Source organism: Panthera onca, chromosome D1, assembly GCF_046562875.1.
Source record: "Panthera onca isolate mPanOnc1 chromosome D1, mPanOnc1 haplotype 2, whole genome shotgun sequence".
Classification (NCBI taxonomy): Eukaryota; Metazoa; Chordata; class Mammalia; order Carnivora; family Felidae; genus Panthera; species Panthera onca.
The window spans coordinates 7,214,359-7,238,083 of NC_138348.1; the positions used below are offsets into that span (position 1 = coordinate 7,214,359).

The 23,725-nt window shown below is 56.0% G+C and overlaps 3 protein-coding genes across 6 annotated transcripts; 2 read left to right on the forward strand and 1 right to left on the reverse strand.

Moving 5' to 3' along the window:
* Positions 1 to 128: 128 nt before the first annotated feature.
* CATSPERH (catsper channel auxiliary subunit eta) lies at positions 129 to 1,076 on the forward strand. Of its 2 annotated transcripts, none has more exons than XM_060607192.3 (3): positions 129 to 597; positions 717 to 816; positions 924 to 1,076. In XM_060607192.3, exons 1-3 carry the CDS (start codon positions 436 to 438, stop codon positions 998 to 1,000), a joined length of 339 nt encoding a protein of 112 aa, XP_060463175.1. In that variant the 5' UTR covers positions 129 to 435; the 3' UTR covers positions 1,001 to 1,076. The 2 variants fall into 2 exon arrangements, with proteins under 2 accessions (XP_060463175.1, XP_060463174.1); XM_060607191.3 differs by having other exon boundaries at positions 131 to 609.
* ZFPL1 (zinc finger protein like 1) lies at positions 1,047 to 5,354 on the reverse strand. The gene is made up of 8 exons (XM_078433686.2): positions 5,211 to 5,354; positions 4,785 to 4,894; positions 4,381 to 4,492; positions 2,796 to 2,989; positions 2,615 to 2,687; positions 2,395 to 2,541; positions 2,009 to 2,132; positions 1,047 to 1,501 (listed from the first exon to the last, which is right to left on the reverse strand). The coding sequence occupies exons 2-8, from the start codon at positions 4,884 to 4,886 to the stop codon at positions 1,315 to 1,317; spliced, it is 939 nt and encodes a 312-aa protein (XP_078289812.1). The 5' UTR covers positions 4,887 to 4,894; positions 5,211 to 5,354; the 3' UTR covers positions 1,047 to 1,314.
* Positions 5,355 to 5,488: 134 nt separating this feature from the next.
* Positions 5,489 to 17,710, forward strand: CDCA5 (cell division cycle associated 5). 3 transcript variants are annotated; one of them, XM_078433683.2, is made up of 10 exons: positions 5,489 to 5,642; positions 5,857 to 5,951; positions 6,030 to 6,095; positions 6,175 to 6,210; positions 9,817 to 10,251; positions 15,524 to 15,637; positions 15,847 to 15,944; positions 16,146 to 16,244; positions 17,074 to 17,140; positions 17,290 to 17,710. In XM_078433683.2, the coding sequence occupies exons 1-10, from the start codon at positions 5,597 to 5,599 to the stop codon at positions 17,467 to 17,469; spliced, it is 1,236 nt and encodes a 411-aa protein (XP_078289809.1). In that variant the 5' UTR covers positions 5,489 to 5,596; the 3' UTR covers positions 17,470 to 17,710. The 3 variants fall into 3 exon arrangements, with proteins under 3 accessions (XP_078289809.1, XP_078289810.1, XP_078289811.1); XM_078433684.2 differs by lacking the exon at positions 9,817 to 10,251; XM_078433685.1 differs by lacking the exons at positions 15,524 to 15,637; positions 15,847 to 15,944; positions 16,146 to 16,244; positions 17,074 to 17,140; positions 17,290 to 17,710 and adding an exon at positions 10,437 to 12,034.
* The last annotated feature ends 6,015 nt before the right edge of the window (positions 17,711 to 23,725 follow it).

The following is a 23,725-nucleotide window of genomic DNA, read 5'->3' on the forward strand; positions in this document are numbered from 1 at the left end:
CCGTGGACCTGCGACATGCCCTTCCGCCGTTCCGAGCCCCGGCTCTGTACAAGTACCCACACTGCCTCCTCTGTGGCACTGTCGAGGGGACTCAGCGAGAAGGTACGCGGAAGCGTACGCGGTGTGCGGGCAAGAGGATACGGGACGCTGTCCCTTCATCAACCCGATGAAGCCAACAGGCTCCTGCTGGCCTGCACCTGTCACCCTCCAACCTCCCTTAACTTGGGAGCTCCCCTGGCCCCTCATGAACCACTCCTCTATCGGCTGGAACCAGCCTGGATTCTAGAATCTTGTCCCCTCCAATGTCCTTGTGGCCCTGGAACCCCACCGCTATTCCAAACCGTGCACTCTAGAAAGAGAAGGGCCAGCTGCTTCTCCTGGACAGCGTCGGCTTGCTCAACTCCGCGTCTGACTGGAGTCTCCGCTGCCACCAGGATGCGGTGGCGGGACCGGCTGGCTGTGCTCTTCTTTCCAGAAGGCATGATGCTCACTGTGGCCTCACTGATGCTCTTCCTCATACACCTGAGCGTCTTTGCCAGCGACGTGCACAACTTCTGTGTCACCCACCACTACGACCGCATGAGCTTCCACTACACGGTTGTCCTGATGGTAGACCGGGGCCAGGGCTCAAGGGCGTGGTCGGGGGAGGTCCAGGGGCTGATGGAAACCCCGCTGTTGTCTCAGGGGGCCACTCTCCCACCGGATGGGGCCTACAGTTCTCCCAGGTGATCGGCATCTGCTGGGCCGCCATGGGGTCACTCTACGCTGAGATGACCGATAACAAGTTTCTTCGGTGCTTTTCCCTGACCATCCTGAGTGAGTGGGGGTGGGGGCTGGGCTAAGGGGGAGGGGGCGCTTTGGATCCCCGAGACCTGGCAAAGAGCAGGCAGGGAATGCTGATGGGGGCTCTCTCCTCTGCCCAGTGCTAAATGGAGCCATGTTCTTCAACCGCCTGTCTCTGGAGTTTCTGGCCATCCAATACCGGGAGGAGAGTCACTGAGGCCAGAGGACCGGGCCGAGAAGGGGGAAGGAAAAGGAGGCTTCGGTGTTTTAATAAAGTCTGTCATTTATTTCCACCTGTCATCTCCTTCGTGGGGAGGAGGGTGGGAGGCTGGAGACCCAGGGTAAGCAGGTCAAGACAAACGTTTGAACTGCAGGGGCCCCAAGCCCAGCCAGCAGCCACTCTAGTGGACTTGGCCAGGCCTGGGATCTTAGTGTCTCAAGCTTGAAGGAGAGGAGCGGAGGAAAAAAAGCCCCCAGACCTCCCCACCTCAGGCCCCCAGGTCCTAGGCTGGCCCAGCTCCAAGCAAGGGCTCAGGAGGGTCCCACACGGATGTGAGGGTTCATGAGCGGGTCCAAGTTGGGATCGCTGTCAGCTGCAGCTCGGCCCAGGCGAGACATGAGGGCAAGGAGAGCCAGGAAGCCCAGAAGCCCCAGGAGCAGCAGCAGCCCTGCCCGCTGGAGCAGGGTCAGCGGCCGCTTACGAGACCCAGCCCGACTCCTAGGGGGACGAGGGGAAAGTCAGGTCAGGTTCCCAATCCCTGACGGCCCCTCAGCCCGGAGAGGAACCCCAGTCACGACACTTGTCTTCTGGCCCTAGGGCCACCATTCCTGAGCTTTGTTTCTTCATGTGTGCAGGGTCAACCCTGCACCTGCCCATTACACAGGTTACTGTGCAGCACAAACCAGCTGAGGCAACAACTTGTTCTGGAAACTGGAATGTGTCAGGCATGGTAGAGTCACTAAGGTCAGGTGGTGCCAGAGCAGGAAGGGGCCTCAAAGAGCCCAAGTTCAAGCCCCAGATACCTAACGGGCAAGGAAACAGCCCACGAGTACAGCAGACCCAAGACTCCTACTGCCAAGCTGCGGCCTCCTGGCACAGCCCAACACGAGGTGTCACTGCCCAGAACAGGCCCCTTTTGTCATGAAACCATCACGCCCAGGGCCTCTGGCTCTCACTTCCTCCCCTCCCCCTTCCTGCCATGCTGCCCCACCTGACCCTGTGTACCTGAGCAGCTGGGCCAGCCAGCCCAGGGCAGGCCGGCGACGGTACTTGTCATCATCACAATCCCCGTGGAAGCCTGGTGAGCGGTCATCGTCCCGCGTGTCATACACCTTCCTCGGGGCTGAGGCTGCAGGGGCAGAGCCACCGGTATCCACAGGCTCAGAGAAACTGGCCTGCAGCAGGGTGGGGGGTGGGGAGGGCAGGAGCTCCTTGCCCTCTCAGCCTGACAGAACGTCTCAGAATCGTGGGGAGGTGATGGCCATGTAAGAGTGAGAGGGGAGGGCACCCCCCGGGGGGGGGGGGGGGGACGACTCTGGAACCCTGAGCTCCTTACAAGCCAGCCCACTCCCTTTCTATCCTCCTCTAGACTGGACAGTGCCCCGGCTCACCGTGAGTCAAGGGCTCAGGGCTGCCCATGTGGATCACCGTGTGCTGCTCGGGCCGGCTCGGGGAAGCGGGGGGCCGGGGGACTTGGCTGTAGAAGGCTGGGGCGGCGGAAGCACTGGCAATCTCCTCTCGTTCAGGGGCACCACTGGCTATGGCAAGAAGAGAGCTGTCAGCAGAGCGGGGAGGCGAGGGCCCCCAAAGGCAGTGCGGGCCACCGCTTACCATTAAAACTAGACCAGTCGGAGAAGTCAGAGGTGTTGACGGGCTCGGGTTCCGGGCTCACCACTTCATCGATCTGGAGGAAGGAGCGTGTGTCATCGGCCTGCCTAATTATGTCCCTCCCCACCCATCTGGCCCAGGTGGCACCCAGGGCAGATGGTCAGACAGACAGACAGATTCTCACCAGAGGAAGGCCCAGTCCTGCTCGGGCCCAGTTGACCGTGGCCAGCTTCTCTCTCAGTGCAGAAGCCACAGGGCCAGCCAGGTTGGTCGGGGGGAAGATGGGGCCACTGCAGCTGGGGCACTGGTAGCCAGCAGGCGCTGTGTTTCGGGGTAGCTGGGCGGCACGTTCATTGAGGCAAGCCCAGTGGAAGAGGTCTTAGGGCCCATGAGATAGGGGAGGAGAGGCAAGAGGAAGAAGACACTTAGGACCCCTAGCCCAGCAACAGCCCCCAGCCTGCTGTAGGGACATAGGCGCACATACACCTAAGCCTGCAGCCTTCCTGTCCTCACTTAGGTCCATTTCAGCAGTGTTCCCTAAGACTTGAGCCTTCTTGGTCACCACTGACCCAGTCAAGGTAGATGCTACCAAGATCCCCAGCCCACTAGGAGGGAGAAGCCCACCAGGGTGGGAAGATGCCAGCGACCCTTAAAGTGAGTCCTCTCTGAACCTGCACTGAACACAAGATCCTCGGGCTAACAGCTAATCAAGAACAGTTTCAGAAAAAGTTCCTACACACACGCACAGGCACAGGGATGCATGTACACACCCACGGACACAAATGTACGCGTGCTTGTACACCTACAGTCAAACACAAGTACCGTCCCCTGTATCTATACTCGTGGGCACACTAACTCGCACACGTACACATCTATACATTCACGTTTGCTAAAATTCCAGCACTGTCACCCACACATACTCCTGCCACCCCACAACGCATCTGTGTTCGTATGTTCACATGATTTACCCGTTTACTCGTCCCCAAGTACTAAGGAACCCGTTAACACATGTAAAAACATAACCCACGTTAAATTCATGGATATGGATACACAGATACACACAACGAGAAATTCATACACGGAGCTCTCTTGCACTCGCTCCTTCAAAAAAGTGGAACTAAGACTCCTACACCGCAGTCAGGTCAAGGTCACGACACATGTGACTGCTGACTTCTTTTTGCTGATTTACTGTGGGAAACTCCCTTCCTCTCTCCCTTCAGCTCACTGTTGGTCCAGCCAGCTACTGCCCACAGTCATGATGATAACCACAAGTTTGACCGACTCTCCTTCAATCCTCAAAACGGGCAGGTAAGCAACTAAGAGCTTTAGGGGCGCCTGGGTGGCTCAGTCGGTTAAGCGTCCAGCTCTTGACCCTGGCTCAGATCATGACCTCACGGGTTCGTGAGTTCGAGCCCCGAATTGGGGGACATCAGTGTGAAGCCCGCCTGGGATTCTCCTCTCCCTCTCTGTCGCTTCCCCACTCTCGCGCGCGCTCTCTCTCTCAGAATGAATAAACTTAAAAAACGAGAAACAAAAAAAAAAACCTAGGAGCTTTAATTTTTAGGGCAAAACACTGAGGTCTAGAAAGGGAAAATGACTTGTCTGAGCTCGCATAGCAGGTAAATAATGTAGCAGGGCTAGAATTTTGGGCTCCAGCCTCCCAAGCTTGGGAGGGGGTGGTTTCCATTGCCCTGCTGCTTAGAGAGGCCCTGGAAACTGGTCACCAAGCTGGGCCTGTCCTGATCCCTCCCAAGGTGCTCAGGCCTCACCATAACAGACGAGGCGGGTGGTCTCCCGGTTGGCCAAGGGTATGTTGCACAGTCGGCAATTTGGATTGTAGTCGCTATCTTGGAGCCACTGCAGATAGGACTGGACGATGCACTGCAGAGGGAGAAAGAGGTCACAACTGGGGCCCATCTTCTCAAGGCCCAGCTGCTGGTCTCTCATCACAAAGGAGAATCATCCTTTCTTTTGTCCAATCAATAAACATTTATTGAGCCCACAGTGTGCTAGAGTCTGTCTTAAGGGCTGGGGATAGAGCCGAGAACAAAATAAACCAAGTTCCTCCCCTCCTGGAGCTTCCATTCCAGCCCAGGCCCTTCAGAGATTTGGAGAAAACCAATACTGCCTGCCCACCCAGTGCCCTGCTCAGCTGCTCCCATGAAGGACGCACCTTGGCGTGATTGGCTACCAGGCAGTGCTCGCAGACGTTGACCCGGTGTTCGAAGCAGAACAGATTGGTCACCTTCCTCTTGGGGCACTTGCAAAGTCCCATATTCGACCCTGAGAAAGGAGTCTGAGTTAACAGAGAATTCTGTTGTCCGCCACTACGAACTCACAAGCCCAGATGGTTTCCACTCTGAACTCCTCTAGACACCTCTCATTATCGCCCCAACCCCCAATTCCTGCCCACTGCCCCCCTACATCCCTGGCCACGCCCCCTGAACAAATCCCGCCTCTACTGACCCCCCATTCCTCCTGGATCCCGCCCCCCGCCACGTCCCTCCATCAGCGTCTCTCCGATACCAGCAGCCCCGCCCCCAGGGGCTCCGCCTGAGCCCCACCCCCTCCAAGCCCCGCCCCCACGTTCAATACAGACCCCGCTCTTCGCGTTACCGAACGACCGCCACACCGGTCCCGACAGGCGCGAGAGCTGGCCCGAGGCGCGGAAGGACAGACACCGCGCTCAGCCGAGCTCTGCGCTCTCTACCCCGGACCGCTCTGATTATCCCTCCGCTGCCACGTCTCTTCCGGGTGCGGCGCGCTCTGATGACGCTAGCGTGCCACTGGCCCCGCCCCTGCTGACGCTAGACGTGTAGACGGCTGAAGAGGTGAAAACTGAGCACGGCGGCCCTCCCCCCTTGCGTCACTTCCGCTTCCTCCCAGCCAGGCGGGTAATTCGAACGTTTCTGTCTCCGTCGGCCCTCCGGGTTGGCGCGAGCCCTGGCGGCGGAGACCGTGGCGGAGATCGAGACCGAGGCTAATATGTCCGAGAGGCGAACGCGGTCCGGAGGGGCCGCCCAACGCTCCGGTGAGCGGAAGGCGCGCGGGAGCCTGGGGCCGAGCCGTTTGAGGGACGGAGCCCCGTGAGGAAGGCCCTCCCCCCACCGCTCTAGGAGGCTCCTTCCCGGGGAGAAGCCCCAAAGGGCTTGTTTGGGAACTTTCTCTCGCTCTCTCCTGAACTTGTTCTCTAGACTCTGAGGTTTAGAGTCCTCCCCTACCTCCTAACTTTTTTCTCTTCCCAGGGCCCAGGACCCCGTCTTCTACCCAGTCTCCGCGGAGGTCCCAGCGGAAATCAGGCCCTGATCTCCCCAGCACCCTCCCTGAAATCTGGCCCAAGGTGAGCCCGGGATTCCTCAGTTTCTGCCTCGGAGGCCGATGGAGTAATGTGTAGTTCATGTTCACTCCTCTTTTCCAGGCATCCCATGCGGCTCCTGTCAGAAAGCCCATCGTTTTGAAGAAGATCGTAGCCCATACCGTAAAGGTGAGGGCTAACAGAAGGGTTGTGGGTTGGGAGCCAAAATTGGGGGTGGCTAAGTGATCAGTTATTACTGTCTCCACAGACCCCATCTGTGCACACGCCTCGAAGGAGCCCAAGGGTGAGTTCATTTTCATCTGCTTAGTTGAGTGGGGAGCACTCTAGAAATGGGGCAGGGCATACTGGCTGCTCCCATCTGCCCAGGTAACTGTTTTGAGGTACAGATCTTCCTCCCGTTAGGACGGGGTTACATCCTAATAAACCTATCGTAAGTTGAAAATATCCTAAGCCAGAAATGCATTTCATACACGTAATCCTTTGAACGTCATAGTTTAGCGAAGCTTGCCTTAAACGGGCTCAGAACACTTACGTTAGCGCGCCGTTGGGTAAACCATCTAACGCAAAGCCTATTTATAACAAAGAGTTGGATACCATTTAATTTCTTGAGTTCTGTATGAAAGTGAACAACGGGACGGTTGTACGTTCTATCCGTTGTTTACCCTCCGTGACCGCGTATGGGAACTGCCTGACGAGAGAGTATCTTACCACGTATCACTAGCCTGGGAAAAGATCAAAATTTGAAATGTGATCTCTGCTGAATGTATATCAGTTTTGCGCGGTAATAAGGTTGAAGAATTTTGAGTCCGACCATCAGTAAGTTGGGAACCATCTGTATTTGGAAACAGGTTGCCTTTGGAAACCTACATACATCGCCCGTTTTGCGCACTCCGTGTGGACTTAATAATAATACATTGTGGTCTTGTGGCATTCTAATAGTCTATATTGTTTTCCTTGAAGAACTGAGCTGTGTCCCAACTCTTCCTCCTCCTTTCCAGTCTGTCTGCTCTGTTCGTGAGTACTGGTTGTTGTAAGAGAAACGTACAGCACTTGTACTGGTTTAGCAGGAGTTACTAAGGGTGTTTCATTAACAGAAAACCTGTGCCTGGGGATACAATAAATGGAAAACGCTAGCTGCCTTTTAGGAGCACATGGAACTCCCAGTCAAGTGGGGAGAAAGACCGATGAACAAGCGATAGTAGCCTAGTGTGCTGAGAACTGCAGTAAGAAAAGTACTAGAGGTCAGGAAGGCACCTAACCCAGACTAGCTGGCCCTGCGATTGTGTCACAGAAGAAGGAAGGTTTCAACTGAGTCTTTAAAGACAGGAGTGTTTGGGCACAGGAAGCTGTGTTTGCCGGGACCTCTAATTCACAAAATCCCGAGGCGTGCAGAAGGGCAGCTCGCTCAGGGTGCCTTTGGCCATCTTGTTAGGGGATGGAACAGGCTAAGACAGAGCAGCTCCTGAAGCATGAAAGCCACACTCGGGAGCTTGGGCTCCATCCTTGGCACCGCAGGAGCCTTTGGGGAGTCGGTAGTCCCCGAGGCATGCTGGCGTGTTTCAGAAAAATCCCTCTTGGGTCTGGGTGGAGACCGGGTTGGACAAAGCCTGCTGCTGGGGACCCGAGGCCAGGTAGGAGGACTTGACTGAAGTGACATGGTGGGGGCCTGAAGGAAGGGAAGGGGAAAGTGATGCTCTGCCCCTCGGCTCACCACGTGACCATCCCATCACACAGGACTCGGCTTAAAGGACCCCTCCTGGAAGCCTTCCCTGACCACTTGCACCCTGTCGCTGTTGTGTCTCTTCATAATTCTCGTTAGGCCTTACAGATACCTGAGAATATTTGCGTGTGGTCTTGAGGGCGGGGACTTCTGCCTCCCCGCGGTAATCCCTCATTCTTGTTGGTTGAATGATAGGTTGATGATATACTGATCAAAACTGCAAGGATTTGGACGGCTGTTTGGCTGTAGGGGATGAGGAGGAAGTAGTCTAGGGTGACCCCCATTTTGTTCGGCATCCCCCCTTTTTTTTCAGTTCATTTGAGAGACGATGCAAGTGGGGGAGAGGCAGAGAGAGAAGGGGGGAGAGCACGCACGCACAAGAATCTCAAGCACGCTCTGTGCAGACAGTGTGGAGCCCGAAGCAGGGCTTGATCTCACCAACCATGAGATCGTGACCTGAGCCGAAATCAAGAGTCGGATGTGGGGCGCCTGAGTGGCCCAGTCGGTTGAGCGTCTGACTTCACCTTAGGTCATGATCTCTCATGGCTTGTGGGTTCAAGCCCAGCGTTGGGCTCTGTGCTGACAGCCTGGAGCCTGCTTCGGCTCCACTTGTGTGCTCATGTGTTCTCTCTCTCTCTCTCTCTCTCTCTCTCTCTCTCTCTCTCTCAATAATAAACATTAAATAAGAGTCGAGTGCTTAACTGACTGAGCCACCCAGGCACCCATATTCAGCATCCCCTTTACTAAGACTCCTGGGGCAGATTTCTAGTGCTTGTAGCTAGGAAGTGTCTCTCTTGATAACCAACATACTTCTGTTAGACCACAAGAGTGATGGAATTTGTCCTGTTTCCTACCTTGTCTTGGCTGCCAGAAAGCTCAGTGTGGAATTTTGTGTACATTTGTTCAGTGAGCATTTATGGAATGCCTGCTGCACGCAGGGCTTTGCGGAAGGTGCTGGACGTAGGCAGGGTCACCCAGACGGATGAAGACCCCTTGCTGTCAAGAACCTCATATTCCAGGGGCGCCTGGGTGGCGCAGTCGGTTGAGCGTCCGACTTCAGCCAGGTCACGATCTCACGGTCCGTGAGTTCGAGCCCCGCGTCGGGCTCTGGGCTGATGGCTCAGAGCCTGGAGCCTGTTTCCGATTCTGTGTCTCCCTCTTTCTCTGTCCCTCCCCCGTTCATGCTCTGTCTCTCTCTGTCCCAAAAATAAATAAAAAAATAAAAAAATAAAAAAAAAAAAAGAACCTCATATTCCAGTTGGGGTGATGGTTGACCAGTGAACAAGCCAAAATCCGAGAGTGGTGGCTGCCGGATGAGATAGGTCAGGGTCGCAGCAGTAAATAGCAGTGGTAGGAGGGGCTGGTCTCTGCTTTATGGTAAGAAATACCTTCTCTGAGGAAGCCGCATTTGAGCTGAGAATAGAATTTTTAAGGAGCCAACGTGTGGACCTCTCTTTTTTTTCTCTCTTGATTGTTTTCAGTTTATTTCTTTATTTTGAAGCAGGAGAGGGGCAGAGAGAGAATTCCAAGCAGGCTCCACCTACTTAAAATTCCAACCCACCCCCAGTCCTATCTTGTCCTGTTTTTTTTTCCGAAGCGTTGAGTGCCTCTGACGTGCTACATGATTTTTCCCTGTTCGTTATCTCTGTCTTACTCCCACGGGAACGGAAGCCCCATGGAGACCAGGTTTTCTCTGTTCTACTCCCTGTTCTCCCGATGCCTGGAACGGGGCCCGTGACCAATAGGTACTTACTGACTGGGTGCACATTTTAGGAAAACTCTTGCCAGCTGTGTGACATATGGACCACAGAGGGCACAGGCAGAAGCAGGAAGAGAGGTCAAGAGGTTACTGCACTGGTCAGGACGACCCGTGATGGACGCCTGCATAGTAGAGGTTGGCCAGCTTCTGGTCACGTGTTGTTTGGAGACAGAGCCGACAACGCCAAGTGGTGATAAGTCCTCTTGTGTTACAGAAGTGGACTCAGAAGTGATGGCAGATTGTTCTTCCCCTTCCCAAATTTGTCTCAAGGTCTGATTTGTTGCTCGTCCTGTCTTTTCCTTTATAAGTGTTCTGTGCGTCTTTCCACACTGAATCTCCTCGGACCTTTCTGGAAGTAAGTAATAACAGCTAAGTAACGAGGAGTTGTTCTCTCTTCTGCCCTGGTACAGATTGCTTTTTTCTTGGAGAAGGAAAACAACCCTTCTAGCAAGGAGCCTGCTAGGGAGGAGCCCTTCAAGACAAGCAGTGTCCCCATCACCCCCACCCCCACTCCTGTGCTGTGCCCCCTGAATGTCGAGTCCAACTCCAGGGAAGACCTGGACGCCAGAGACTTGGAAATGTCTAAGAAAGTCAGGCGATCCTACAGCCGGCTGGAGACCCTCGGCTCTGCCTCCACCTCCACCCCAGGCCGCCGGTCTTGCTTTGGCTTCGAGGGCCTGCTGGGGTCAGAAGACTTGGCCAGAGTCTCACCTGTGAGGTGTTCAAAATTAACCGAAGTCCCCAGGGTCCCTGTGAAGCCCTGGGCCCCAGATACCACTCTCCCCGGAATCTCTCCACCTGCTGTGAAAGAGAAACGAAAGAAAAAGAAGGTTCCGGAGATCCTGGTGAGTGAGGGGCAGGGCATTTCCTCTGCTGGCACACGGGACACACTGGGAGACATGCCGGGACTCAGGCTGGCCTGGGGCTCAGCACCTGCAGGGTATGGGTAGAAATGCCCTGGCCAACGTGCCCCTTTCCTCACTCACCTGTCCCCTCCCTCCCCCCCTCCCCCCCATTTCTCTTCCTCTAGAAATCAGAGCTGGATGAATGGGCTGCAGCCATGAATGCCGAGTTCGAAGCTGCTGAGCAGTTTGATCTCCTGGTTGAATGAGATGTTGTGGGGGCCCTATTCTCCCCTCCCTTGTACATAGCTCCTCCTCCCTGCAGAGAAGACACTTGGGGTCCCCTCCCCTGGTCTTGTTACCTGTGCATGTGCCGTCACCACACAAAGCCTGTCCTCCTCTGAAAGCTTGTACAGTGGCGACAGCATCTCAGGAAACGTACTGCTGTCCCATGTCTGTTCTGACCCACCGGCCTCTCCTTCCCTCCCAGGGGAGTCCAGCCAGTTTCCACACCAGGGAGTAGGGATTACTGGCACAGCCAGAGGAGGTGAAAGGCTGGGGTTGCAGGTGAGAGGACCTGGGCCGCTGTGGGGGATTGAGGCTGCTCTGCATCAGCCGCACCGAGCCTCAGGCATCCCCCCCACCCTGCATCATCTTCTCCTGGGGGCTTGGTTCCTGGCCACAAGCCCATCTGCGTCAAGAAGCTTGGGCTCCCTCTCAGATTCTGTAGATGGTCCGGGAGAGAATTCTGAGGAAGAAGCTGGACACTGTAGAGTTTTACATCGTGAAGGACGGAGGGAAGCCTTGGTTGGGTCAGAGACCATAGCTCTTACTATGAAAGCTGTTCTGTAGGTCTGCTCTGCTGCTGAGATTGTTCAGTTAAATGCCAGGCTGCTGGGGGCCAGGAGGGTGCGTTTTTCGGTGTGGCCATTAGGTGCCACAGGAACTGAGGCCCGGGCCTCTGGGGGACGCCTGCACAGGCCCGGGAAGGGGGCTGTGGTGGGAGGTGCCCTTATCGTCGCTTAGCCTATTTCTTACAAAATAAAGTGCAGAGTCTACTCCACTGTAGAGGGAAAACAGGGTCAAACAATCCGAATCCCAGTCCCACTAGCGTTTTGCAGCTACACCCATAAAGTTCTAGGAGGTGCCTTTTCACCTGCCAGAAAGGGACAGGGGTCAGAGGCAGTTTTAACTTTTAGTTTCCTTAGTGTCTGCTCACACGAGAACACTGCCTGACGAGATGTTAGGAGCAGATGGGGCGCGCGAGCGTGGGCGTGTTGTCTTGTTGTTTCTGGGGAGCCCTGCTCCCCTGCTTCTCTTGGATCAGTGCTGGTAAAGAGCATGCTCTCAGAGGCTGCCCTCCCACGATTTCTGCCATACGTCTTCTGACGTTTACGGGGCCGTGGAGGTAGAGGGGAGATGCACGCATGCTGGGTTAGGGTACTTGATGATCCGGCGCGGGCCCGGTGGGCACCAGTGAAAGCCCTCAAAAGGCCTGGGAATCCCGGGCTTCCTGTTCAACACTTTGTGCTTCGTCAGATCCTGCAAGCAAGCCCCCTTGCTCGGACGGGCCCGGACGCTCCGGAGCTGGACAGCTAAAGAATTCTTGTCCTCGCTGGCTGGTGGGGTGGGACACTTGGGAAGTGTCTTAGAGTCGAGAGTAGCCAGGTGCTGTGCTGATGGCATCATTGCAAATTCTCGCTGTCCCTGAAAAACTAAGACTAGAGTTGAAGGGGAAATTGTGTTGTCGTTTTAATAAAAAAGTTTTTTTTGATTACAAAGTTTCTGCTCATTCTGCTGTTTTTATAGAGGCAGAGGCGAGGGTGGGAGGCCCAGGAAGCCAAGCCTTCTTTGACCTGTGTCACCAGGGTTGTCCCCTTGTGCAGGGGACTGCCAGCCTGGCCTCTGGTGGCCCCGTGATCACTGCTCTGCTCTCACATTTGTTTTTTTCTGTCCAGTCAAGAACAGGCCCTTCAAGGCAGGACTTGCTTCTTCAAGGCAGGACTGCCTGGAAAGGGGGCCTCCAGGGAGCCCCGGCCCCTCCAGTCCCAGGAGGAAAGAGGTGGGGCTGCTAAGAGCTTCACCCGGTGCCTGGGGACCCGCTCCTCACAGAAGCCGGCCTCCGCTCCCCTGTGAGGCTCCTGCGAAGGAGCCAGCTTCTCACATTGGCCCAGCCGCCGTGCCCTACGACAGTAGGGGCAGAGCCTCCTGGGGGCTAGTCAAAGAGACAGGTTCAGTTCGCCCATCCGGCTCAAGAACGCCCAGGGATGCGTGTGCCGCTTGATGTACTGTGGCTCGAACTAGTCTCCCTCCCAGCTCCTCTTTACACTTGTCCTTGCCTCCTGGCCCTTAGAACAAATTAAGGGCTTTAACTCCTTAAATTCAGGGTGCCTGGGTGGCTCAGTTGGTTAAGCCTCCGACTTCAACTCAGGTCATGATCTCACTGTGAGTTCAAGCCCCGTGTCGGGCTCTTTGCTGTCAAGGGGCCCGGGGGGTCATCTGCAACTCTGTGCTCGCCCTCGCCCCATCCCATCAGCCCTAACCTCAGCCTCCCTCTGTCCCAAGGCCATTGGACAGCACTGGCCTAGCAGGTCTAGTTCCTTTTAACCTCTCACTTCCAAACTCCACACTGGGGCCAGACTCAGTTTCCTAGAAAACAAAAATAGCCCGTCTCTCCCTTGCTTAAAGCCCTTTACACAATTCCACTTCTGAGTGTAACACCCAAAAGAATGGAAAGTAGGGTCTCGAAGGGATAAAAGATAATCATTCGTACAGACCATTGAGAGGCTGGCTTTTGTGGTGTCACAGCGTCTCCTGCACTTGTTCCCCGGTATCCACACAGTGTAGACACTTGGCAGGGGGATCAGTTGCGCCTGCCTCTCCACTCCCAAGGCCCTTGGCTTCCGCCACCCCCCCCCACATGTCTCCTCGTCCCCCCCCCACACTCCTACTTACGGCCCAGACGACCCACAGACACACAAAGGTCTCTCCATGCCTCCTTGTCACCTGGGGGCCACAGCCCAGGCCAGCTCACACTGTGCCCTGGTGGGAGTGCCCTTCAGCACCGGCCTGCCCAAGCTGCTCCCTCTTTTGGGTTGCTCTCCCCGTGCCAAGATACCCCATTTCCTATGGACAATCAAGCGTCACATTCACGGCGGAATCTAGCTGGAGCTTTGAACCAAATGTGTGGCTCCCTTCTCTCGTGGCCGGGGCTGTCTACAGGCTTCTGTTACGGCACATCTCCCGGTGCTGCGCTCACCTGGGAACCTGGGACCTTCCCTAGCCCCGGGGGCTTCTCCTGGGCAGAACCGGATCACGATCACCTATCTGTGTGCTCTCGGGACCCTGCTGAGACCTGTCCCACAGGAAGCAGCCGGTCAACGTTTACTGGGGACCACTAACTGCAGAGTGAGCTGCGTCCTGTCATGTTCACGCCACTGATTACTGACCTTTTCTTATACTCGGGCCCTTGAGGCTGCTTCCAGTTTTGCTCTTTGGTGTAAATTATTTTTTTATTTCCATGGGAGTCGTGTCTTGAAGCCTCATTACCAAAGCAACCTTACCAGGGGCAAAGGTCCCGGCTAGTTTTGTAGATCTTGTTATACGCTGCCAACTTCCCCCAGGACACAAATCAAACCCAGTGACAGAGCTACCCGCTTGGGAGCGCTGGTGTTACTTTGGAGAGTTACAGGAACTCCTGCAGGATATTGCCAGCCACGAAGGTTCTGTTTACATCATGTGGACAGGACTTATAATATTTTAGGCCACCCGGAAAGGCTCAATGTACTGCAGAGAGGACTTCACATAGGATCCCTGCCACGACCCATGGGCCTGTCAAAAGCCCAGACGGAGCTCGGTATGAAGGACACACGGGAGGTCACTATTTGCCTTCTCATTGGATTGTCCTCTATCACTAGGCCAGCCGATGTGCAAGATTCTGGAAAATCTGAAAGTGAAAAATGGCGACAATTCCATCTATTGACTGAAGACTTTCTGTCACCTGGGGGCGGGGGGCGCCTGGGTGATTCAGTTGAGCATCCGACTTCGGCTCAGATCATGATCTTAGGGTTCGTGAGTTCGAGCCCCGCATCGGGCTCTCTGCTGTCAGCACAGAGCCCGTCTCCCTCTCTCTGTGCTCCCCCGATCGCATTCTCTCTCTCTCTCTCTCTCTCTCAAAAGTAAACACTGAAAAATACATATTTAAAGACTTCCTGTCACTTGGGGAGAAGCTGCTGGTAACATCACTTCGTAGAGACAGATGCATATTTAGGCTCAGGGATGTGAACCCGTCCACGGGGGTCCCGGGGAGGTACATCTGCTCAGCAGAGAAAAGAGTGGGGTTCAGCTCAGATTACAGAGCAGGGAGGGAACAGGAGAGGGGTGAACAGCACGGGCAAGAGTGGCGGTGGGGGCAGCTCAGGCTGGTGTTGGGAAGTGAGGCTCCTGGCCGGTCTGAGCAGAGACCTGTTCAGGGACAGTGGCGTATTAAGGGGGTTGGAAACAGGGGAGTACATAAGAGAGGGTCTTGAATGCCACACTATTTGTTTCTCGGTGTCTCATTGATAGATGATTTCTATGCCCAAAATGGGAGGGATTCTCCACTTTTTTACAAGCTTCTACAGGATTCCTTTCAACAGGGTGCCCGTCACGCCCCCACCCCCTATACCTTGCATTTGCAAGGGTTCGGTTTATAAAATATTACCAGCATGTAGCATGTTGCCAGATAAAATGCGGGTCACCTAGTAAAATTTGAATTTCAGATAAACAACGAATAATTTTTTAGTCTAAGTATTTCCCAAACACTGCGTGGGCCATACTTACGCTTTTAAAAGTATTCGGTTTCATCTGAGATTCAAATTCCACTGGTACCCTTCCTTGCGCTTTATTTGCTAAATGCGGGAATCCTAACTTTGAGGGGTCTGGTTTGCTAGACAGAACTGGTGGTGGAGGCTCTCCAGACCGGAGGCTGCGTCAAGAAAACCAGACAAGGGGCGCCTGGGTGGCTCCGTCGGTTAAGCGTCCGATTTAGGCTCAGGTCATGAGCTTGCGGTTCGTGGGTTCGAGCCCCGCGTCAGGCTCTGGGCTGACAGCTCGGAGCCTGGAGCCTGCTTTCGGATTCTGTGCCTCCCTCTCTCTCTGTCCCTCCCCAGCTCCCTGTCTGTCTCTCTCACAAATATATAAACAAATTAAAAAAAGGAAATCAGACAAGGCTGGAAAGGGGGAAACCAGCAGGATGGTGGACGTGCCTCACCAACCGGGCTTCTGTCTCCTTCAGTCTCTCAGGGGCAGACGAAGAGCCCGCTCTACACCCGTGGTGAAGCCAGAGGTGCAGCCGGTTGAGAAGCAGGAGCCAGAAGACCCTCAGGTCTCCGGGGAGCCAGTCTTAGAGGTGACAGGAAGCACCAGGGCCTCCCAAGGCAGACGGCAGGGGTGGCAGGAAGGGTGGCAGGTGGCTGGAGAAATTCTTCCCCCGCCGGAGAGGAGCTCTGGACCGCCGGCCACCAGCCCCGCTGTCTTGCTCTACGGTGTGAGGGGACCCAGTCTCCCCGGCCGCCGGCCTTCTGCCCTTCAGTCACCATGGCACCTTCTCTGCCAAAGCCGTCTTCTTCAGAGCAACCGCGGAACTTGCGGCCAGAACCTACCGTCACATTCCTGTTTACGCTCCTGAGCACAGCGGAGCCCAAAGACCCTGAGGCGTAAGGCTGAGTGAGTGTGTGCACGGGAGGGAGGCAGAGGGTGCTTCTCTCTGTTAACATTCAGACCTGGGCCAGGACTCGGCCCCGGGATGCGCAGAGGGGAGACCCATCCAGGACCTGGGCCTGGGTCTGCCCCCCTCCCCAGACCCTCCCCCAGCCTCTAGACCCTCTGGTCCAACCCTTGCTGCGCACTCTTCCCAGGGACGCAGAGATCCAGGAGGACCAGTTCCTGGACAAGGAAGACTGGGGGGCCCGGCGGACCTCACAGGAAATCAGCTATTTGCACAATGATTGCATGAGGTGAGCTGGGCCGGGGCAGGTGGGGGCGGGTGGGGGGACAGGGCTTCCCCCCCCCCCCCCCCCCGCCGCCCCACTGAGGTCAGGGCCTGGGGCTTGACAGCGGTGGGTTTGCACCCTCGCGTGCCCCTCCTCCTTCCCCTCTTCTGCCTGCTCACCGTTCTGCACTGGATGACCTCCTCACTGGCCAGCAGGTCCCCTCCCTCCCCAGCATCGGTGCCCTCCTTTGTGAGCGGAACCTGCCCCACAGATGCAGGAGGCGACCGCTCTTTCACATCGGGCAACTGGGTGCCCGCATGCCTGGTCAGCAAGGCTGCCTGCAAGGGGACCCCCACCTTTAACTGTCCAAGAACTTGAGGGAGCAGTTTGGTCTGTGGAGCAATGGGGGTGGGGCTCTGTTCTCTGGGTGCCAGGCTCTGGAGTCTGTGTAATTCCGCGGCCACTTGGCCCTCCGTGGTGATGCCAGGGTCAGACCTCTGCCTGGAGACAGAGGTTTGGGGGGTGGGGCAGGGGGACACATTCCCTCCGGGCTGCTCGTGGGCTCCCGTAGCAGAGATCGGAGGGGTGGGCACGTTGATTCATACCCAGAGCACTCGAGCCGGGCTACTTCCGGGGCCGACCCTCTTGCTGGCCTGGAACCACGCAGAATTCTGTCATGGTCCCCACCCCCACCTATGGCTTTGCCAGGACAAGACTGGACCCTTGGTGAAAGCCCGTTCCCAGGTGGCCTTTCCAGGTCACACAGCCCAGGCAGGAGACGCGTGTTGGGCGCTGCGGGGAAGCTGCTTAGGATAAGAGCCTGGGGGCTGAAGCGGGTCTCTTTCCACTCTAGACTTCGGGAGTCACTGAGCACCATCCAAGCAGACAACCTGGCCCTGGGGGAGAAGCTGCAAAGGCTGGTGAGCCCCTCAGCCCGGGACCCCCTTTCTTCGTTGTGCCTCCCCCTCCTCCCTGCCTCCCGGCCCAGCTAGAGGGCCTCATAGCGGGCCTCAGACAGTCCTGTCCGGGGTCAGTACCCACCTCTGGGCCCTGCAACCTTTTGTTCCAGCTGAACTTGTCATATAAGAGCCTCCAGGAGGAAGCAGAGGCCCTCCAGGAGGAGGTGAAGGCCGTCCACGAGGGAGCCCAGGCCATCCAGGAGGGATCCCAGGACGATCCGGAGGAGGCCCAGGCTGTCCCGGAGGATGCCCGGGCCGTCCAGGGGGTGGCGCTGTCCCCGCTGCCCTGACGGCCCCCCTGTGGCACGTGGGGAGCAAGGGCAGGCCTTCCCAGCCGCTCACTCAGCTCCCCTTGCCTGTAGCAACCCAGCTCCCAGGAGACAGCACTCGTCCTGCGGCCTGGTGCTCCCGCCACCCACAGACACCAGCGTCAGCCCTGGCCGGGCCCGAGGCTGGAAACTGGTCGTCTCCTCGGGAAGACGTTCCAGCAGCTCCTCTGCAGGTCCCAGCAATAAACTTCTCCGAAGTTGAGCAGCCACTCCCCGCGTGTTTGTGGGTCCTGGGAATCAGGTAGGGTGGGAGGTCACCAGCTCCAAAATGAGCTTGGTCCCTGGGCCGCCTCTGAGACACCGCCCCCCCCCCTTCCCCCCCCCCCCGCCTTGGTTCCCTGGCCCTGAACTCCCATCACCCCGGAAGAGGTTCCAGGCCTGGTGGTGTCAGCCTCAAGGGCAATGTCCCCGTGATAAGCACTGGGGTGGGACTAGAAGCCCCCCCCCCCCCCCCCCCCAAGGATGGAGGCCACAGGTCTAACTCCAAAGGGCAGAAAGAGACTAGGGAAGGGCTGGAAGAGCCACTACCCACCTTGCGACCTCGGATAAGTCTCTTCTCCTTTAGAAGTCCAATCATGGGCAGGGGTGGGGGCTGGTAGTGGGAGCTCCACAGGGGTCCAACACCTGACACTCGTGAGACCTCTTGCCCTACACCCATGGGACTCTTCCTGCCCTGGCTGCGGCTGGCTGCCTTCCTGTATGACAGGAGCATGGTTCAGTTTGGTTTGGTGTTCAGACTCCTTAAAGAGGGGCGCCTGGGTGGCTCAGTCGGTTGATTTCAGCTCAAGTTCCTGGGATCGAGCCCGGAAGTCGGGCTCTGCGCTGGCAGTGCGGAGCCTGCCTGGGATACTCTCTCCCTCTCTCTGCCCCTCCTGCGTGCTGTCTGTCTCTCTCAAAAATAAATAAACTTATTTTAAAAAAAGAGAAAAAAAACTCAAGGAGGAAGAGGACAGAGCCAGCAAGATTGATGAGGTTTTTGGGGTGACTGGGGCTCGTGGGGTCCGGAGCCGACGACCAAGAAAGACAGGACCCGTGGGCAGGAAGAGCTGCCCCGGGACCCTGAAGAGAGACTGGTTAAAGTCCAGGGGAAGTTTCCAGTGAGGTTTTCATATGCTAAAGACTCAAAGAATACCGGAGGCCTAGCTATTGTCAAGCTAAGGTGGTTTTCTCTCCAGCAAAGCATTAGCATTAAGACTGTAAGGAGTTTCTGGAGAAACGTTTTACTCTGCCTGCCTCAAGTATGTATTTGTCAATGGCCTGCTGGTTAGAAGGAAATTGAGTTCTAGCTGCCATTTCTTTCTGCCTTTGTTCCCCACCTCACTATGGAGGGGTGATGGAGACTTTTAGGTCCTTCGGGACTATGATCTCTATCAGTTAACCATCTGTTTTTCCCCTTTCCTTTGTTCTCGGGCAGCCAGGAGTGCCCAAGGAATGTCACACAAGTCCCACCTTGGTGGGGGAGGGGGGTGTTTGCGGCCTGTCAGCTTGCCTCGTGCTCCCTGACCAAGATGACGAAACCAGTTTAAAGGAGGATACAAGAAATCGACGTGCGTGTGTGTATGTGTGTGTGTGTGTGTGTGGTCAATGGGGGAAACAGGAGGAATCCTGAAATAAGACTGCTATTGCTAAATTAGATCAATATTGGTCAATATCCTATAGAACAGTGTTTTTCAGGGGCACCCAGGGGGGTTCAGTCAGTTAGGCGTCTGACTTCGGTTCAGGTCATGATCTCACAGTTTGTGAGTTCGAGCCCCGTGTCGGGCTCTGTGCCGACAGCCTGGAGCCTGCTTCTGATTCTGTGTGTGTCTCTCTCTCCCAAAAATAAATATTAAAAAAAAAAAAGAGCAACGTTTTTCAAAGCCCCATGACCCCTAAGGGTGATAAAATGTACTGGGCAGAAATTCTCTACTATGACACGAAAGGACTGGGGCCGTCTTTCTGCCTCATACCCACTGCAGGGAACACTAACCAAGAGGATGGAAATTCAGGTTTGCGGCCCCTCTTCAGACCTAGTTTGACTTACACCAGCCCTGGTGGGATCACGCCCAGGCCAGTAACTCCCGACAGATTTGATTAGTGAAGGTTTGATTTGATCACAGCTGCAGGCAGAGATGAGCTGAGCTCTGACCTAGCAGCCACCTCCCCCAGGACTCCACCCTCAGGGCCTGGATGGTTCTAGGAGTCTGAGGCGCCCCCCGCCCCCCACCCCCCCCCACTTCCTGACCAGTTCTTGAAGGCGGCCCAGCTGTTACAAAACAGCAATCCTGCCATTTTCCTGAAGGGAATCATCTGATGCTCAGACGGCTGTTGGACCGGAAGCATGGTCCCCTTTGAGCCTGCTTCCCCCGAAAGCCTCCAGCATTTCAGCCTGGGAAAGCAAAGGTATGCGGCTACGTGAACACTGCAGGAAATGGAGTCGGTCACAGAGCCCTCTCTGCCCATTTGTCTCCGAACCACAGAAGAGCTGACAGGTGCCCCGGAGGCCCCAGCATTGTCCTGCCCTGAGCTACGTCCCTACAGCCGCTCCTGTTGACACAGCAAGGCAGGGAGGCCTTCCCAAGGAGGGGGTCCCACAGCACAGCCATGTGGGCCCGGGGACATTCCCAGGTCTTTTAATACACACACACACACACACTACTGTGCCATTCACAAGCTGTGCCCCCCGATCGTCCAGGCCTCTCTGTCTTCAAGGCACTGAGACTGGGTTGGCAAACCAGCCTCCTGTGTCCCCGTGATTCCGCCTTGTGAGGAGCAGAATGGGATGCCCCTCTCCGCCTAGAGCCTGAGAGGTGGTGTAGCTTTGGAGAGAAGAGGTCCTGCTCCCGGGTTCTAATCTCAGCTCCGCCACGTGCCAGCCCGTGTGGCCTCGACCGAGTAACCACACGTGCTTCTTTACCTGCAACATGCAGTTAACTGCATGTTATCTGCAACATGCCCACTTCAGAGGCCCCCGCGAGGACTGGTGACCCAGTGCGGGCTCGGGGAGTTGTTAGCATCCAGCGAGGGCTGGCAAGTAGCCTACTTCCGGTGCATCTACCCACGCCTCCGACGTGGCTTCGGGGGCCCCGTGGAAGCAGGGTGGAGTGGGGTACCCCAGCAGGCTCCCAACTCCCACCCCACCTGAAGGGGCTGCTATTCGTGCCTGTGCGGGTGGCTCGATCCCGCGGCCCAGCAGCAGCACCCTCTGGAAACATCCCGCCCTGGAGGACTGTTAGATCCCACATCCCCGTCTCACGAGGGCACTTGTGTCATGCAGGCCCCCACCCGTGGCCACCTCAGCGATCCCACTGGGGCTCATTCAGATGGGGTCTGTTTCCCAGGGGTTCTGAGCCCACCTTTGTATCCCTTGGGGTTGCCCCGGGCCCCCTGCGTTCTGCTCCTTAAATCCCAGATAGCTGGGCCATGAATGCCCGACGCTGAGGAGGTGCGCTGGTCCAAGGCAGCTTTCCATCCATTCGACAGGCATGTGCTGAGTGCCTCCTACGTACCAGGCTCTGTTCTGGGCTCCGGAGATTCAGCGAGGGTGATTCAGTGAGATTCAGTGAGGGCGAAGCTTCCATCCGGGAGCGGGGAAGGGTGAGCAGGCCAGGACCAGGGAAAGACAACGGGACCGCTGGGCAGTGCTGAGAGCCTGCCTGAGGTTTGGGCTCATAAAGGTAAAGCAAGACCAGTGAGGTCACGTGATTCTGCAGGCCCATTCAGGGTCAAGGGTACAGGTGCAGAGTGGGCAGAGAGCCAGGTTTTTTTCCCCAGCGAACGTGACGGAAGCAGAAGAGGAGGAAGCAGAAGAGGAGGCCGGTGGAGAGGCTTTGTAAGGGGCTGGGCGAGGCCAGGAGGGAGGAGAGGGAAAGTGGGAGGAGCTGGCACCAATGGATCAGGGGTCCTGGAGGGACAGGAGAACTCCTGCAGGCAGCAGGATCAACAAGTGAGGAGGGAAAATAAAAGAGAACCCGGTAGCTACCTTAAATGGTTCCATCAACACCACAATCCAAAATGTTCAGGGAGGGGCCACACCAGCCACCGAGCCAAGGTGGGGAAAGGAAAATTGGCCAGGTTTACATCCGGTGCAGAATGCAGCGTAGACACCAGCTGACTCCAACAGCCTGAGCTGGGGTTCTCAGATGGCACACAGAGATGTCACACGCCCTTGTCCACGTGTCGCATCTGTAATTTCACAGGTTCAAGCGGCTAATCCCTCCAGGAGGGGGTGGTGTGGGACCGTGGGGCTGTTCCTCATGCCGTCATCACCGTGTCTGTTCCTCAAGTTATCAGCCGATCTTGACGTCCCTCCCACTGCCTGCCAGGTGGTGACAGTCCTCCTGGTCCTCAGGAATGTGTACGCTCCCCACACTAACAGGCTTCTGATAAGATCCAAGGTCATATCTGGCGTGCTGATAACCACCTTGCAAAAACTGTGGCTTCCTGGTGTGCCTCCCTGAACCACTGATCACACTAAACCCCACCCATAGTCCTCCCATGCTGTCCTCCTGACCAGCAGCACCAGGGGGGATGGACACAGGACGGTGGGGGGCAGGTGGTGCCCACAAAACAGGGTTGTGAGCAGGAAGGGGGCTGCTCCGGGAGTGGGCTGTGAAATCACACACACACACACCAAGTCTACCCTGCCCGGCTCACCCAGCTCTTGGGGCATCTGTGGGACAATCAATGGGCTGCAGCCTGGCTGGGGAGAGGCCCAAGGCAAGATAGGTCATGGGGGTAGGAGGAGTCACAGCTTGAGCCCCAGGGATCTTCCCACCCTGCCTGGCTCTCTGAGGCCCAGAAGGGGCTCAATCAACATTTGTAGTGAGAACTTGGTGTCTTCCTGTCCTTCTCAGCCTTTGCGCATGCTGGGCCATTTGCACGGATGGCCTGCCCCTTGCCTTCTCTGCCTGCTGAATGCCTTCTCATCCTTGGAAGATCCCCTCAAATGTTCCCTCTTAGAATTCCTCATTCTCCCCACTGGGAACACACTGGTCCTCCCTCTATAGGGGCACTTACCACATGGTTGAGCCCAAAGCCTGCCTGTCTCCCCTCTGGACCTGAAGTCTTGGGCACCTCTTCCTCCTCAGGCCCTAACACGGGTTTTGCACAGAGCTGGATGAATGGATACTTGCAGGTATAAGAGAAGGAGTGAATAAAGGAATGGATGGATGGGAGGGTGGGTGGATGCATGGATAGAAAAATGGATGGGTAAATGGGTTAGTGGGTAGATGGATGGATGGGTGGATGGATGGATGGGTAGATGGGTGGATGGGTGGATAGATGGATGGATGGATGGATGGATGGATGGATGAAGAATGGTTGGATGGATGGATGGGTAGTTGGGTGGGTGGATGGATGGATGGATGGGTGGGTGGATGGATGGATGGATGGATGAAGGATGGTTGGATGGATGGATGGGTAGTTGGGTGGGTGGATGGATGGATGGATGGGTGGGTGGATGGATGGATGGATGGATGAAGGATGGTTGGATGGATGGATGGATGGATGGAAGGATAGAAGGATGGATGGATGGATGGATGGATGGATGAAGGATGGATGGATGGATGGGTGGGTGGGTGGCTGGATGGGAGAATAGATGGGTGGGGGAATAGGAGGGCAAGTGGATAAATAGTGGATGGATGGATGAACGGGTGAATGGATTCCAGAGAGGGCAGATACGGTTAGAGGATGGAGGAGGAAGTCACCTTGCAAAGGAAGAAATGGCTTCCCTTTCTAAGAGTTCCACTTCCTCACATAAGCTGGGACCCCTGCAGGATAGACACAGAGAATTCTTCTGGATCCCCTTTCTTCCTTTAGCCCCAGGTTTTGCATTTTAGGGAGTCAGATGAGGCAGGAGTGGCTAAAATGTACTGAACTCCCATGATGTGCCAGACACTGGGCTAGATTTTTCTGCAGATGTGGTCTTGTTTAATGAAAACAGCACCAGTTTTGTGAAACAGATCTATTATCCCCGTTTGACAGCTTTAAAAAAACAAAACAAAACAAAACAGAGTCAGAGAAGCTAAACGAATTACTCAGGGTCACACAGCTTACATCCAGCAAGGACGGCATTTGAACTCAAAACCTGCTCAAGCAGCGGGGGCTGAATGCGCTGGAAATCAAAGGGCGCTGAGGAGACAGAGGCAGGGGTGGCTGGGGGCAGGCCCAGCCTTGCTCTGAATAGTGGCTCTGAGTTCCAGTTCTGGCTGAGACCTGGTCCCTCTCTGGGCCTCAG